The sequence below is a fragment of the Mustelus asterias genome, chromosome 18 (assembly GCF_964213995.1).
Source record: "Mustelus asterias chromosome 18, sMusAst1.hap1.1, whole genome shotgun sequence".
NCBI classification, from domain to species: Eukaryota; Metazoa; Chordata; class Chondrichthyes; order Carcharhiniformes; family Triakidae; genus Mustelus; species Mustelus asterias.
In genome coordinates, this window is record NC_135818.1 from 55,076,780 (window position 1) to 55,090,848 (window position 14,069).

The 14,069-nt window shown below is 43.2% G+C and overlaps 1 protein-coding gene across 3 annotated transcripts in view; it reads right to left on the reverse strand.

The window, feature by feature from the left end:
* The window catches only part of LOC144507167 (inverted formin-2-like), an 84,478-nt gene that overhangs the window by 23,429 nt on the left and 46,980 nt on the right, over nt 1–14,069 (reverse strand). For all 3 annotated transcript variants that reach the window (XM_078233998.1, XM_078233996.1, XM_078233997.1), the window contains exons 4-10: nt 12,490–12,649; nt 10,092–10,125; nt 9,686–9,827; nt 7,347–7,488; nt 5,439–6,242; nt 1,088–1,233; nt 217–278 (exon numbers count right to left, since the gene is read on the reverse strand). In XM_078233998.1, coding sequence (XP_078090124.1) covers nt 217–278; nt 1,088–1,233; nt 5,439–6,242; nt 7,347–7,488; nt 9,686–9,827; nt 10,092–10,125; nt 12,490–12,649 — 1,490 coding nt within the window. The remainder of the gene's footprint in view (nt 1–216; nt 279–1,087; nt 1,234–5,438; nt 6,243–7,346; nt 7,489–9,685; nt 9,828–10,091; nt 10,126–12,489; nt 12,650–14,069) is intronic.

Below are 14,069 nucleotides of genomic sequence, written 5' to 3' on the forward strand. Positions count from 1 at the left end.
TGAGCAAACAGCTGAAGTGACAATAGCTACAGTTCTGTTTTTTTTCAAATGATTTATGGACAGTGGAGGGGCAAAGGTCAGGCAAACATAGTTCATGCATATCACCAACTGATTGTGCAACAAGAGCCAAAACAAACATTAAATGTAGCTTAACCATTTGATATTTTACCAAATGCTCACATTAGTAATTACACGTATGTAAAATCAGTAACTCACCATTTGAATTGCTTTAAAAATATGTTCAAGTTAAGGCTTTTCCTTGAATCTAGAAATGTGATCTGTGTTGGGCAGAGGACAGAAAGAGGGTTATACGTGGAAGTGGCTGGATTTAAATTACTGTTTAGATTCACTGTGCGGAATCTTGCTCAGGGGTCTGGGGTCTTACCTGGAGGGCCAGCGGGAATCCTCCACTGCCTCTTTTGTGGGGAAGGCACATCAAAACCACAACCAATCAGACAGTGGCGGGGCCACCGGCTGGCCTTCCCTGGGAATCAAGAGCCAGGGTCTCTCTTACCGAGGGCTGCCAGCTAATCTGATGCTGGTAGCTGGTGCTCGGCATTGCCAGTGGGGAGACAGTGGCTGCTGGTGGTGGCATAATGCACCAGGGTCCCAGGATGGTAATGGGTGCGGGTAAGTAATGTGGGAGGGGGGTGTGGTCCTGTGGAGTGAGGGTCTGAGATTGGGAGTGGGGGGGGGGAAAAGAGGGGTGCATGTATGACTCAGTAACAAGGGCAGGGTTCAGCCAACAGGGTAGGGACAATCTCTTACTGATCGATGTTGAGTTTCTCAATCAGCCACTGAGTGCCTTAGATCTTTGATTGATGGACCATCACCAGCACCCAACCAACGGAGATGACAAGCAACCTACACATGTTTATCTGCTGTGCACACCGCATAGCAACAGACCCTTCTGCAGCCGGGTTAATACCCAGGGTGAGACCCTTTCGTGGTCATTAACCTGCCACTTAAGGGCCTCATGTGATGGCAGGATGGGAAGGCCCGGTCACCATCCCGCCTAAATACAAGCCCTTCCCTCCTCCAAGCTCATCACCAGTGAGAACACAAGATTCTACCGAGTGCCACTTGCCTCTTTGACCTCCTTTTTGATAACAGTTTTCTCTTTCTGTTTCGAATTGGACACTGGAAAGCAGAAGAGTTGCTCAATACTGGCATAATCAGGGTCCAAAGGTTCTTCTGCAGTTCTTCGAATGGTTGACCATAAACAATTTTCCCCTGGAGAAGGAAAGGAAAAGGACAGGTCAAAGGGGAGAAGGAAAGCCAGGTTTCACTGTCCAAATTCATTAAAATTGAGAAGGCAAGGAGGAAATATTATCTCTTCTGTTGTATCTATTATTAGCCTCTTCATGCCACATAAAGGTCCCTGATCAAGCTGGCCTATTTACATGTTTACTACAATGGCACTCAGGGCAACTGATACCAAGTATGCCCCATGTATGCGCCCAATTTCCCCTTCTTCTCTTCAGCGACAAAATATTTCCCTCCGAAACTCCCCCAGCTGCACGTATCTGATCAACATTCAGAAATTCATAAAATCCCAACCGTGCAGAAGGAGGCCATTCGGCCCATCAGGTTTGCAGTGCCAGGGACTCTTACCCGATCTCTGTAACCCTATTCCCATAACCACACATTTTACCCTGCTATTCCCCCTAACCTATATCTTGGGATACCCAAGGGCCAATGCACCTAAACTGCACATCTTTGGATGCTTTGGGAGGAACCCTGATAAATGTGAGGTGATTCATTTTGGTAGGACTAATTTAAATGTGGATTACAGGGTCAAAGGTAGGGTTCTGAAGACTGTGGAGGAACAGAGAGATCTTGGGGTCCATATCCACAGATCTCTAAAGGTTGCCACTCAAGTGGATAGAGCTGTGAAGAAGGCCTATAGTGTGTTAGCTTTTATTAACAGGGGGTTGGAGTTTAAGAGCCGTGGGGTTATGCTGCAACTGTACAGGACCTTGGTGAGACCACATTTGGAATATTGTGTGCAGTTCTGGTCACCTCACTATAAGAAGGATGTGGAAGCGCTGGAAAGAGTGCAGAGGAGATTTACCAGGATGCTGCCTGGTTTGGAGGGTAGGTCTTATGAGGAAAGGTTGAGGGAGCTAGGGCTGTTCTCTCTGGAGCGGAGGAGGCTGAGGGGAGACTTAATAGAGGTTTATAAAATGATGAAGGGGATAGATAGAGTGAACGTTCAAAGACTATTTCCTCGGGTGGATGGAGCTATTACAAGGGGGCATAACTATAGGGTTCGTGGTGGGAGATACAGGAAGGATATCAGAGGTAGGTTCTTTACGCAGAGAGTGGTTGGGGTGTGGAATGGACTGCCTGCAGTGATAGTGGAGTCAGACACTTTAGGAACATTTAAGCGGTTATTGGATAGGCACATGGAGCGCACCAGGATGATAGGGAGTGGGATAGCTTGATCTTGGTTTCAGATAAAGCTCGGCACAACATCGTGGGCCGAAGGGCCTGTTCTGTGCTGTACTGTTCTATGTTATATGAAACCAGAAAACCTGGAGTAAACCCATGCAGGCATGGGGAGAATGTGCAAACTCCACACAGTCACCCTAGGCTGGAATCGAACCCGGGTCCCTGGCACTGCAAGGCAGCAGTACTAACCACTGTGCCACCCTTTAAATTTCCACAAGTTACCATGGGGCAATTTGAACCCATATCCACAGAGCATTAGTCTGGGCTTCTAGATTACGAGTCCACTGACATTTGCACTATGTCACTATTGCCCAAATTACATCTTCAGGGGCCATTTGGGAGGCTAAGATAGTACAGGTGACCCTTTGTCAAAGCTTTGACAAAGGGTCATCTGGACTCAAAACGTCAGCTCTTTTCTCTCCTTACAGATGCTGCCAGACCTGCTGAGATTTTCCAGCATTTTCTCTTTTAGTTTCAGATTCCAGAATCTGCAGTAATTTGCTTTTATTAAGATAAATACAGTGAACATTACAGCAGGAGTTGTGGTTTGAAGTCCTCCAACTAGGCATATAGAACAAGAAATTGTTTAGGATAATGTTTGGACTGCCTGGACAATGCAGGGAGAATGATGTGTCACGTAGAGACTTCAAATAAGTCAAACATAAAATAACTTGCAGCCTGCCACTTTAATACAGAATACTTTCCTACTTTAGTGCATTGGAGAATTGATGGTCGGAATTTTCTGGATCAGTCATGGGAAACGTCCAGTGACTTAGGGTAGGAATTTCGGACCGGAAAATCTCAACCTACCACCCTGTAGGCTTGACTTTGTTGGAGCTACTCAAACATAACTCACATAATTGAACTACTAAAAGATAGGGGCTGGAATTCTGCGGCTGTTCATGCCAACGGGATTCTCTGGTCCCCCTGGCAATGCACCTCCACCCGTGGGTTTCCCATGGGGTGATGCCAATGAGAAATGCCATGAACAGTGACGGGACCAGAGAATCCCACCGTTAGCAAACAACCCACCATCACCGGCTGGCGGGAAACACGCGGCTGGAAGGCCAGAGAATCTCGCCTAATAACTGTAGCACAATGGCATTCAAACTGGAACGGTGTAGGCATGGAGCTAAATAGCGCTGTCAAGGCAAACTTAGTGTTTGTGGGTCAGGCTGAGTGACAGACTTGGTGATGGCTGGAGGTGGGAGGGGACATTCCTCGGGGGGGTGAAAAGCCAATAGACACTCCTACTCAAGAGTAATAAAAGCAAGATAAATAACATGCTCAAAGCAGATCAGCAATAACATTTAAGGGGATTTGAAGAGCATGAGGTAAATTCATAAAGCTTGTAAAGGGAACAGAGGAAAAGACAAGTACAGCACTATGGAGAAACTTTATGATGACGAGACTAAGGTGCACAAAGATGGAGCTATAATGAGATATCGCAGAAGCCGAAAACATATAAAAATATATCATTGCAAGCAAAGCATTCCCAAAGAGGAAGTCAAACCCTCATGGATTCATTTGGAATTGAAAACAAGAACAATAAACACGTTAATAGCTACTTCTGGGAGCTTTTCAAATCAGGGAGAGACATCAACAATATACCTCATATCAAACACATATGGCACTCTGGGACTTCAATATTACTGAAGCTGAGGGAACAACAATGAACTATATCCCCAGATGTTCAGAGGTTTGTGTTGTTTGGGGAGTCAATGAAGTTCAGAAAACTGCAAATGGACAAATGTAGGTTGAAGAATAGTGATATATCTTAGAGTACAGACACATTGGCCTGACCTCAATAGCTGAAATACAAATGAAGTCAATAACCAGAAGAGGAATGAAAGATGAATTGTATGAAGCTAACCTGATAACCTGGCAGCCTATAGACTTGCAGTGATGTCTAGTTCAACCTCCGACTTTTATTTTCTTGAGACGATAACATTCCATGGATATCAGGGACAGGGAAAAGCAGTATGTTGTAGCGCAGGGAAGCCCAAACTTTACCTTTGTCAAATACTTAATATAATAGGCACCAAATTGAGGGAGAAGGAAGAGAGACTGAATTTATGGGTGGAATAGAGCTTCTCAACAGAACAGTCAGCGGTTTTGGCCATTGTGCTCCTTACCTGGCTCAAACCATGCAAAGTAACAGAAAATAAAGCAAATAGAAGAGTATTTATTAATAATTCAATTGAAATTGTAAAGTATGATGCACAGGCTAGATCTGGGAGTATTGTGTACCGCCCGGGACACTGCAACAGAAGAGTAATGTGTCTGCTCTCATGTTAGTGGGACGAACTAGGAAAATCAATTGGATCTCGTTAAAAGGATGGAAACAAGAAACTGATCACAAGCTTTGAAATTCACCCTGAAGGAAGACAGGGATGGCCACCAACATGCTACAGTTTGTTGTCAGGAAGGCTAGTCAAATCCAGGACATTGGGCAGCATGGTGGCACAGCTGTTTCACAGCACCAGGGACCGTATTCGATTAGCAGCTTGGATCACTGTCTGTGCAGAGTCTGTACATTCTCCCCGTGTCTGCGTGGGTTTCCTCTGGGTGCTCTGGTTTTCTCCCACAGTCCAAAAGATGTGCTGGTTAGGTAACATTTGGCCATGCTAAATTCTCCCTCAGTGTACCCGAACAGGCGCCAGACTGTGGCGATTAGGGGATTTTCACAATAACTTCATTACAGTGTTAATGTAAACCTACTTATGACACTAATAAAACAAAATAATTGATTTAATGCAGCTAAATCTGGTGATAGATGAGGACTGGTATCTTGTGATGAAAAACTATAAATGAATTGGTTGGCAAGATGTAGGTCTCTGCCACTATCATAGTTTATCGATGTATTAGTGAGATCTGCACTGTCTTCCTGCTCATTAAGTTTTTAAATTCCATTAACACAACATGTGCTATCCTTCACGGTTACACTAAAATATATTTTGGAGAAAGTTATTCCTCATACTTACCCAAAGCTATTTTTGCAGGGACTTTCTGCCAGTTCAGCTTTTTCATCCGTAACGTTGGCCGATGAACAGGTCTTTTAGGTGGAGCGTACGAACACGATAGGTTGCCAGCTTGGTGAGCCATTATGGGCGTTTCATTGGTAAATGCACCCGGAGGTGGTGGAGGGGGAGGAATGCCACTGGGGAAAAGCGGGGGAGGGGGAGGCACACCTCCGGCACCAGGGAGGGGAGGGGGAGGTGGGGGCGCACCACCAACACCAGGGAGGGGAGGGGGAGGGGGAGGGACACCGCCAACACCAGGGAGAGGTGGGAGAGGGGGAGGGGGAGGAATAGTGCCAGCGCCAGGGAGAGGTGGGAGAGGGGGAGGGGGAGGAATAGTGCCAGCGCCAGGGAGAGGGGGAGGTGGGGGAATACCGGCAGCACCAGGGAGAGGCGGGGGAGGGGGAGGCGGGGGAACACCGGCAGCACCAGGGAGAGGTGGGGGAGGGGGAGGAGGGGGCATGGTACCAGTGCCTGGAAGAGGGGGTGGCGGTGGAATACATGGCTGAGTTGTAGCAACGAGAAATGGAGGAAGTGGGGGAGCCGGGGGAGGGGGAGGATGCAGCTTCAGGTTAGCTGGAAGTGATTCTGGCACTGAGGAGTTTAACTTTTGGCTTACTTCAGTGGGTATTGCAGACTCGGACAATTCTGTCTGAACACCTTTATCAACAACCTTCTTACTAGCATTTTGCTTCACTGGCTGATCCTTTCCTAACTTCTTCACTACAAGTCTTTCCATGATTGGGCCAACATCATCATCTTCATTTGCTACAAAGAACAAAACAAAGAACTGGGTTAATGTTTTGCATGTTGCAATTACTTGTGAAAAAAGTGTTTGCCCCCTAACTTGCTGCGGAAAGTGACTTATACTGGGTCAGGAGTCCACAGATATTGGCTAGTACCCTACATCCTGTGATAAGTGTTTTATGTACGAGTACAGGAAGAGACGAACACAGGCTATTTCTCTTGGGAATAGCTGACCAATCAAGCGCACTCCAAGGGGAGGTTGATAATGCTAACCAGGAGAGGAACCTATTGGATTTTCCCCCCTCAATGGACGAGGACCAGTAAGAAGTCTCACAACACCAGCATAAAGTCCAACAGGTTTATTTGGAATCATGAGCTTTTGGAGCACTGCTCCTTCATCAGTAAGTGGGATCACTCACCGGATGAAGGAGCAGTGCTCTGAAAGCTCGTGATTCCATATAAACCTGTTGGACTTTAACCTGGTGTTGTGAGACTTCTTACTGTACCCACCCCAGTCCAACGCTGGCATCTCCACACCATAGACCAGGACCAATGAGACTAGTTATAGAATCATAGAAGATTATAAAATCATAGTTGTGCGACTCCTTTTGCTATTTTGGCCAAGATCTTTGAGCACATGAGGAAGTAACTTGGCCTAAACATTCAGTCCCACTCTGGGAACTTCATTTGCTCATTAGATCATGGGGACTGCTCATCATATTATGTTAACTCAGAAAAATGTACATCACAAAGGGAGGCCATTTAGCCCATGGTATCCAGGTACAATCCAACCTGATCCCACATTCCAGTTCTTGATCTGTACTGCATATCCAAATAATTTAAAGAAAGGGATAAGGGTACCTGCCTCTCCAACCCATTCACAAAACGAGTTCCAGGCTCCCACTGCTCTTTGGGTAAAATTATGACCCCTTAAATCCCCTCCAACCCTTCCATCAATTACTTCAAATCTGTTATCATTGACCTCTCTGTGAACAGAAATATGTCTCATCTATCCATTTAATTAATAATTGGTAAAAGTCAACTTTAATTCTTTCTCTACCCCCATCCTGTGTATTCACCAAATTAAATATTTTTCTAACATGCTGTGAAGAAATCTTTCCTTACTGTCATCAGCAATTAGGATGGCTCTATTCACCAAGATTTCCAGGGCTTCCCAGAGCACGACACTGCTACTGTTCGATGGTTCTAACTGTAGAAGCCCCTGGAGAATTGACAGCAGCTGGGTAGAAGATGGTGAGCTGCTCACCTAGAATTAAACATAAATGGGTGAAAATATAGTCAAGTAATATTATAGACAGTTAAGCACAGAAGGAGGCCATTTCAAATCCATTCTGCCGCCCCAGAAATACCTCCCCGCATCTCATTTTCTCCAATTTATCAACCTCTCTCTGAAGAGTTGTGATTGATTGGTCTCCATATTTTAAAGCAACTCTTGACATGAAACGTGCTAATTCCTCAAGAGGTAATCTTTCAGTTTTATCCTGGCGGGGTGGCATGGTGGCACAGTGGTTAGCACTGCTGCCTCTCAGCACCAGGGACCCGGGTGACTGTCCATGTGGAGTTTGCACATTCTCCCCATGTCTGTGTAGGTTTCCCCCCACAGTCCAAAGATGTGAGGGTTAGGTTGATTGGCCATGCTAAATTGCCCCTTAGTGTCGCAAGATGTGTAGGTTAGGGGGATTAGCAGGGTAAATATGTGGAGTTACAGGCATAGGGGCTGGGTGGGATTGTCTTTCGTGCAGGCTTGATGGGCAGAATGGCCTCCTTCTGCACTGTGGGGGTTTTATCCCACTAAATCCTTTCAGAAGTTTGAACTCTGATTACATTCCCCCCTAACCTTTGGCTGTACTCACGGGAGCAGCAAAGTGTTTCCGAATTTCTCATAAGTTATAGCCTCTCATCCAAGTAACTCACCATTCTGCCTTTCCCGTCACTCTTAACACTTTTTCAATAGTGCATCCAAAGCACATAATGTGGCCTAAAGCCATGTACAGAGTCATCATTTGTACTCAAGGCCCCTATCTATAAAATCCAGAATCCCAATTTATCTTTTTATGGTTGCTTCCACCTGTAATCCCACTTTGAAGATACAAGTTTGTGGAACACTTTTCACTAAGTCCATTCATAATTTCTTTTCATTTGGGGAGAAGAATGTTACACTGAGACCCAAGGAAAGTCCCAAGGAAAGTCCCATTCTGCTCTCTGGAGCAAAATAACTACAGTCTTACTCGCACTTGTATTCCTTATTTGCTGGTTCATCCTGTTTGAATGTTACAGAGAATTAGCTGTCTTAATTACTCTTGCTTCGTTGATAGATAACTCCGATATATTCATGTATCAGCAGCACCAGCCACAGAATGAATGGAAACATGGAATTATACCGCAAGTATAAATACACATCTATGTAGCCGTAAAGAGAAAAGGCTTGGGAATCCCATGATTCAAGGTCTGTGATCACCCATTTCTCTTCCCAGATCAAAGTAGTACATTTACCTTCCAACTCGGGTAGCAATTCACTGTAAATCAGCTGAATTCCAAAATGAGAGCGCCACTTTATACTCTGGGGTTTATAATTCTCTAGAAATATGCTTTCAATTTGTAAAAAAGTGAGATGTATGTGCAGGCAAATGTTTGATTAAAAAAAGGTCATGTTAGGGCACCCACAGAACAGTAGTGCAATCAGGATCGCCATAGGTTTCGATTCATAATTTTCAATGTTGGACAAGTTAGAAATGGAAATATAAAATGGAGCACCCGTCACACATGCCACATCTAGTGGCTCATTACAACTTTCTAAGAACAACGAGGCAAAATTCAGAAACTCACAGGATAAGGGCATTTGCAACTAATAGGACTCTGATTCTAACTTCTTAGCTATTGAAATAGTATAACTTAGCGTCAGTTTACTGATTACCTTATAACAAGCATCCTAAATGTCTTTAACTTAGAATGGCAGCAACTAAAGATTTCAAGTCAAACAGATCAATACCATATATTTGGACAATATCATGGGACTCTAGGATGGTGGCACAATGGTTAGCATTGCTGCAGTGCCAGGGATTCGCGTTCAATTCCGACCTCGGGTCACTGTCTGTGTGGAGTTTGCACGTTCTCCCCATGTCCGAGTGGGTTTCCTCCAGGTGCTCCGGTTTCCTCCCACACTCCAAAGATGTGCAGGTTAGGTGGATTGGCCATGCTAAATTGCCCCTTTGTGTCAGGGGAATTAGCTGGGTAAATACGTGGGGTTACGGGGATAGGGCCTGGGAGGGATTGTTGTCGGTGCAGGCTTGATGGGCCGAGTGGCCTCCTTCTGCACTGTCGGGATTCTATGATTTAAACCTCACTGAAAAATAGATTTGCATATGACATAATGGTGCACATTGAAATAGCAACAGTGAACAGTACAGATTTTAAAGAGTAGTTATAGCAAACCAAGTACTTACTTTATTGAACAATGCTGCAAATACTGCTTGGTGACTGTTCATATCAATGCCATCATAGATTCTCATTAATTCTTCATCATCATCTCCTTTGGCTTCCTCAAAGGTGACACACTGAACCAATAAATCCTCATCATCTTTTTCCCTGAAGCAACACATAATCATATCGATTAAGATTGTGCAATTCCCTCGAGAGAAGAACCCACCACACTTCTAAAGATCAGATAGTGCCATTCTATCGCTTAAGCAATGCAAGAGTCAAATAAACATTTGTTCTTATTTATATCTATCACATAAAAAGCACTGTCCAAGATGTGCATTCACTGATGGGCTGTGATTAGCAGAATTGAAGCCAAATTTAGGAAACTAAATTTGCCAAGACTGGGCAATCTATGCAGTGATCCCATACCTTAATAATGTCAGTAAATCCAACAGGTGGAGACCTAAAAGCAACAAATGTGTAAAATTATTTGGTATACAACAACACAATCTAAGTGTCACACATTTGATTCAATTAATGTGGTTTGGGCGGTCGTGGTGGGGTTTGAAACCATTGCTTGTGTGAAACCACACTCAACCTGAAGGTACAAATAATATACAAAGGAAACAATGCCTCAAAAGGTCATTGTTGCTAAAGAAACTAACTTAGCTAAAGTAGTGGAAGCTAAGACTTTGAAGGTATCTAATATTGATTTGGTAATTTTTGAAGTAAGCAATTAGTGTTGTGCAAAAGAAACTGCTCTAATTTAGGATGCGCAATCCAAGACAAACCAGTCCTGAAACTTCTCAGGTGTAATTTATCTGCACAAACATGTGTATTTTTTCTAACATTTAAAGTGACATTTTGCTTGCCTCACAATGCATTTGAAAAATATCCAGTATTGAAATAGCACATTATTTATCCATATCTTTGTACAATATGAAGTATTTTCAAAAGAAAATTGGTTTTGAATTAACAGTCATCAGTGAAAATCTACAGCAACTAAGAATGCGTGTCCCTTTAAGGAAAGAGATCATGTGTGTCTCTTTAAGGAAAGCTACCAATGAAAAAGAGCCAATTCATGACCTACTCAGAATCCAAAGCAACCTTATTTGAATACCAACAGGAAATCAGCTGAGGTATTATTGCTTAATTGAGGATTTAGAGAATCTGCTAGGTTTAGAAGTGTCTTCAACATATAAGTAAATTCCCCCTGTTTAAATCACTAAAATAAATGTGTGTTAATTGTAAAAAGTAGAAATTATATTTCTATATTAGTTATATTTGGTTTGATGGATAAGCAGGTTATGCACAGTCTATCTGTACAGGTTAGAACAATGTTCTGCAAAAGATAATTTTAAGTTTTGAATTTAGATTTGTGTTTTAGGTAACATGATAGCTCTGATAAGGGTCCTCCAGACTCGAAACATTGGCTCCGCTTTCTCTCAACAGATGCTGTCAGACCTGCTGAGATTTTCCAGCATTTTCTGTTTTTGTTTCAGATTCCAGCATCCACAGTAATTTGCTTTTATCTTATGATTTATAGATATCTCTGCTATGGCTAAGTCTGGAAAAGGAAACATTTTTCAGGGGAAAAGTATTGAAGCATTTTAATGAAGTGAAAACACAATGATCCAAAAATAGGATACTGGATTCTGACAGTGTTTAATCTGAAATGGCTTTAATTCAAAAATTAATAAAAGCCAGAAACTCCTAGGTTTTGCTACAAGTTTGAGTGACCCATAAATTATGTCTCAATCTTTTAGTGTTCAATTCCAAAGGTGTTAAAATGAACTATACTAATATAACACTAGCTTAAAATGTTTCTTTGTTGTCTTCATTCTAACTTTTCTCAGTTCTATCCTTTTTTACTTCAATTGCACTAAAATATGTACATTTTAAAAAATAATTTACTTGCCTGAGTTGATGTTTTCTAGATCTTGTCATCCATTTTGAAAGTGGAATGTTTGGGGGTGGGGGGGACTGTGGATTCCCTGAAAACTAGCTTCTGAGGTAAATTATATAACATTTAATTTGAGTTCTGACCACAGGACAATTCATTTTGTTAATAGGACAGGAAGAAGTTGAGAAATGTCATTTATTTTAATTTTAAAGAAATCAGTTGAACAGCCAAATATCATTTGAATCTTTTGCATATTGGTTTTAATTTTTCAAAGGATTAATTTGGGCTTTTATATAATTGTTCAAGGAATTTGCACCACTTATACATTTAATTTAGTGGTGAATGGTGTTTCCTTTAACACAACTATAGATTCCCTACTCCCCGATACCTCACGGGTGAAATAACATTTACAGAGCTTGAAATACTCCTTTTTAAAAAAATAAAATAAAATGAACAGACCATTTAAGAAAATCACGAGCCAACACAACTGCTATTACTGAGAAATAAATGTTATTGGCTACTCTCTCCTAATCACAATGCACCTGCTCCACTAATCTATCATTTCTTAAAGAATTAGGGAGCTGATTAATCAGAACTTGACTGTGGAGTGTGCAATTATCGTAAATCCCTCAAACCAAGTTTTTAGTGACCTAGTGCTGAGCTAGCATTCTCCACATGTCATGGGGGGGAATTTTCCAGCCACGCTTGGCCCACGGCTGGAAAGTCCCGCTCGAGGCCTTGGCTTGGTCTGTGTCCCGCCCGCGATGATTCTTGTGGTGGACGGGAAAATTCCGCCCCATGAGTCTGAAGTCAGTAAATGACAGTTTCTTTACCATAAAGAAACTTATGTTTGTATTGTGGCTTTGGGAATGTGAAGCACAATGCAAGTTAAACCGCGAGTAATTAAATTGAAGAACATTGTACCTATGAATTCATTCCGAAGTTGTGTACGGAATGTCAGTTCCTCTGCACCCAAGATGATGGCGTTGATGACACTCATTAGGGTTGTCATATATGGAATATTATCTGTGGCCTGGAGTTCATTCATGATCACGCTAAATCGATATTGCTGTCTTTTCACAGTCTATCAAGAAAGAAACAAGGAAAATCAGATGTTTGTTTTCTATTAAAGATGGTTTAGATTAGGAGGGAACAGGCAACTATTTACAGGAGCAGCTAGCATGGTGTCAGGAAGGGGAGTTTGGCCAGATATCTAGTGACAATGGGGTCAAAGGAGGAGGGAGGCAATGGCGTAGTGGTATTGTCATTGCACAAGTAATCCAGAGTAATGCTCTGGGGACCTGGGTTCAGATTCCACCATAGCAGATGGTGAAATTTGAATTCAATAAAATAGTTTTGGGCGGCATGGTGGCACAAATTGTTAGCATTGCTGCCTCACAGCATCGGCCTTGAGTGACTGTCTGTGTGAGTTTGCATGTTCTCCCTGTGTCTGCGTGGGTTTTCTCCGCGTGCTCCGGTTTCTTCCCACAGTCCAAAGATGTGCGGGTTCGGTGGATTGGTCATGCTAAATTGCCCTCAGGGGATTAGCAGAGTAAATACATGGGGTTATGAGGATAGGGCCTGGGTGGGATTGTTGTCAGTGCAGGTTCGATGGGCCAAATGGCCTCCTTCTGCACTGTAGAGATTCTATGATATGACAAAGGAGCAGGCAGTGGATGAAGTGGGCAAGGCATGGATGAAGATGGAGAAAGATGTGGGTTCCGATCCATTGCTGATGCAGACGAGAGGCTTAACATTAGAGAAGGAAGATGTTCATGATTAATGTTTATTGTCAAATATGAACCCATGGTTATCTTTGATCTCCAGGATGATCCTGGATTAGGGAGCAGTTCTGAGAGAGGACAACAATGTCCAATTGCGTTTGTTGTCTGGATTTACCAGATCGGATGATGCTTAACTATAGTAGGCATATACAAGAGTTGCTCAAGTTTCCATCCTCTGGATTTGAAGCCACACTGGAGGAATGACCAGAAAGGAAAGAGAAAAACATTTTTTTACAAGTGGTGACAGCATCAAAGGTGGAAGTGAGGAAATGGTTGAATAAATTGGTAATATCAAAAAGCACACAGCAAATGGAAGACCAGAAGATATAGGAGCAGAATTAGGCCATTCAGCCCATTGAGTCTGCTCTGCCATTCAATCATGTCTGATGTGATTCTCATCCCCATTCTCCTGCTTTCTCCCCGTAACCCTTGATCCCCCTATTGATCAAGAACCTATCTATCTCTGTCTTACAGACACTCAATGATCTGGCCCCCACAGCCCTCTGTGGCAATGAGTTCCTCAGATTCCCCACCCTCTGGCTGAAGAAATTCCTCCTCATCTCAGTTTTAAAGGAGTGTCCCTTCACTCTGAGGTTGTGACCTCGAGGTCTAGTCTCTCCCACTAGTGGAAACATCCTCTCCACTTTCACTCTGTCGAGGCCTCTTGGTATCCTGTAAGATCCCCTCTCATCCTTCTGAACTCCATTGAGTGTAGACCCA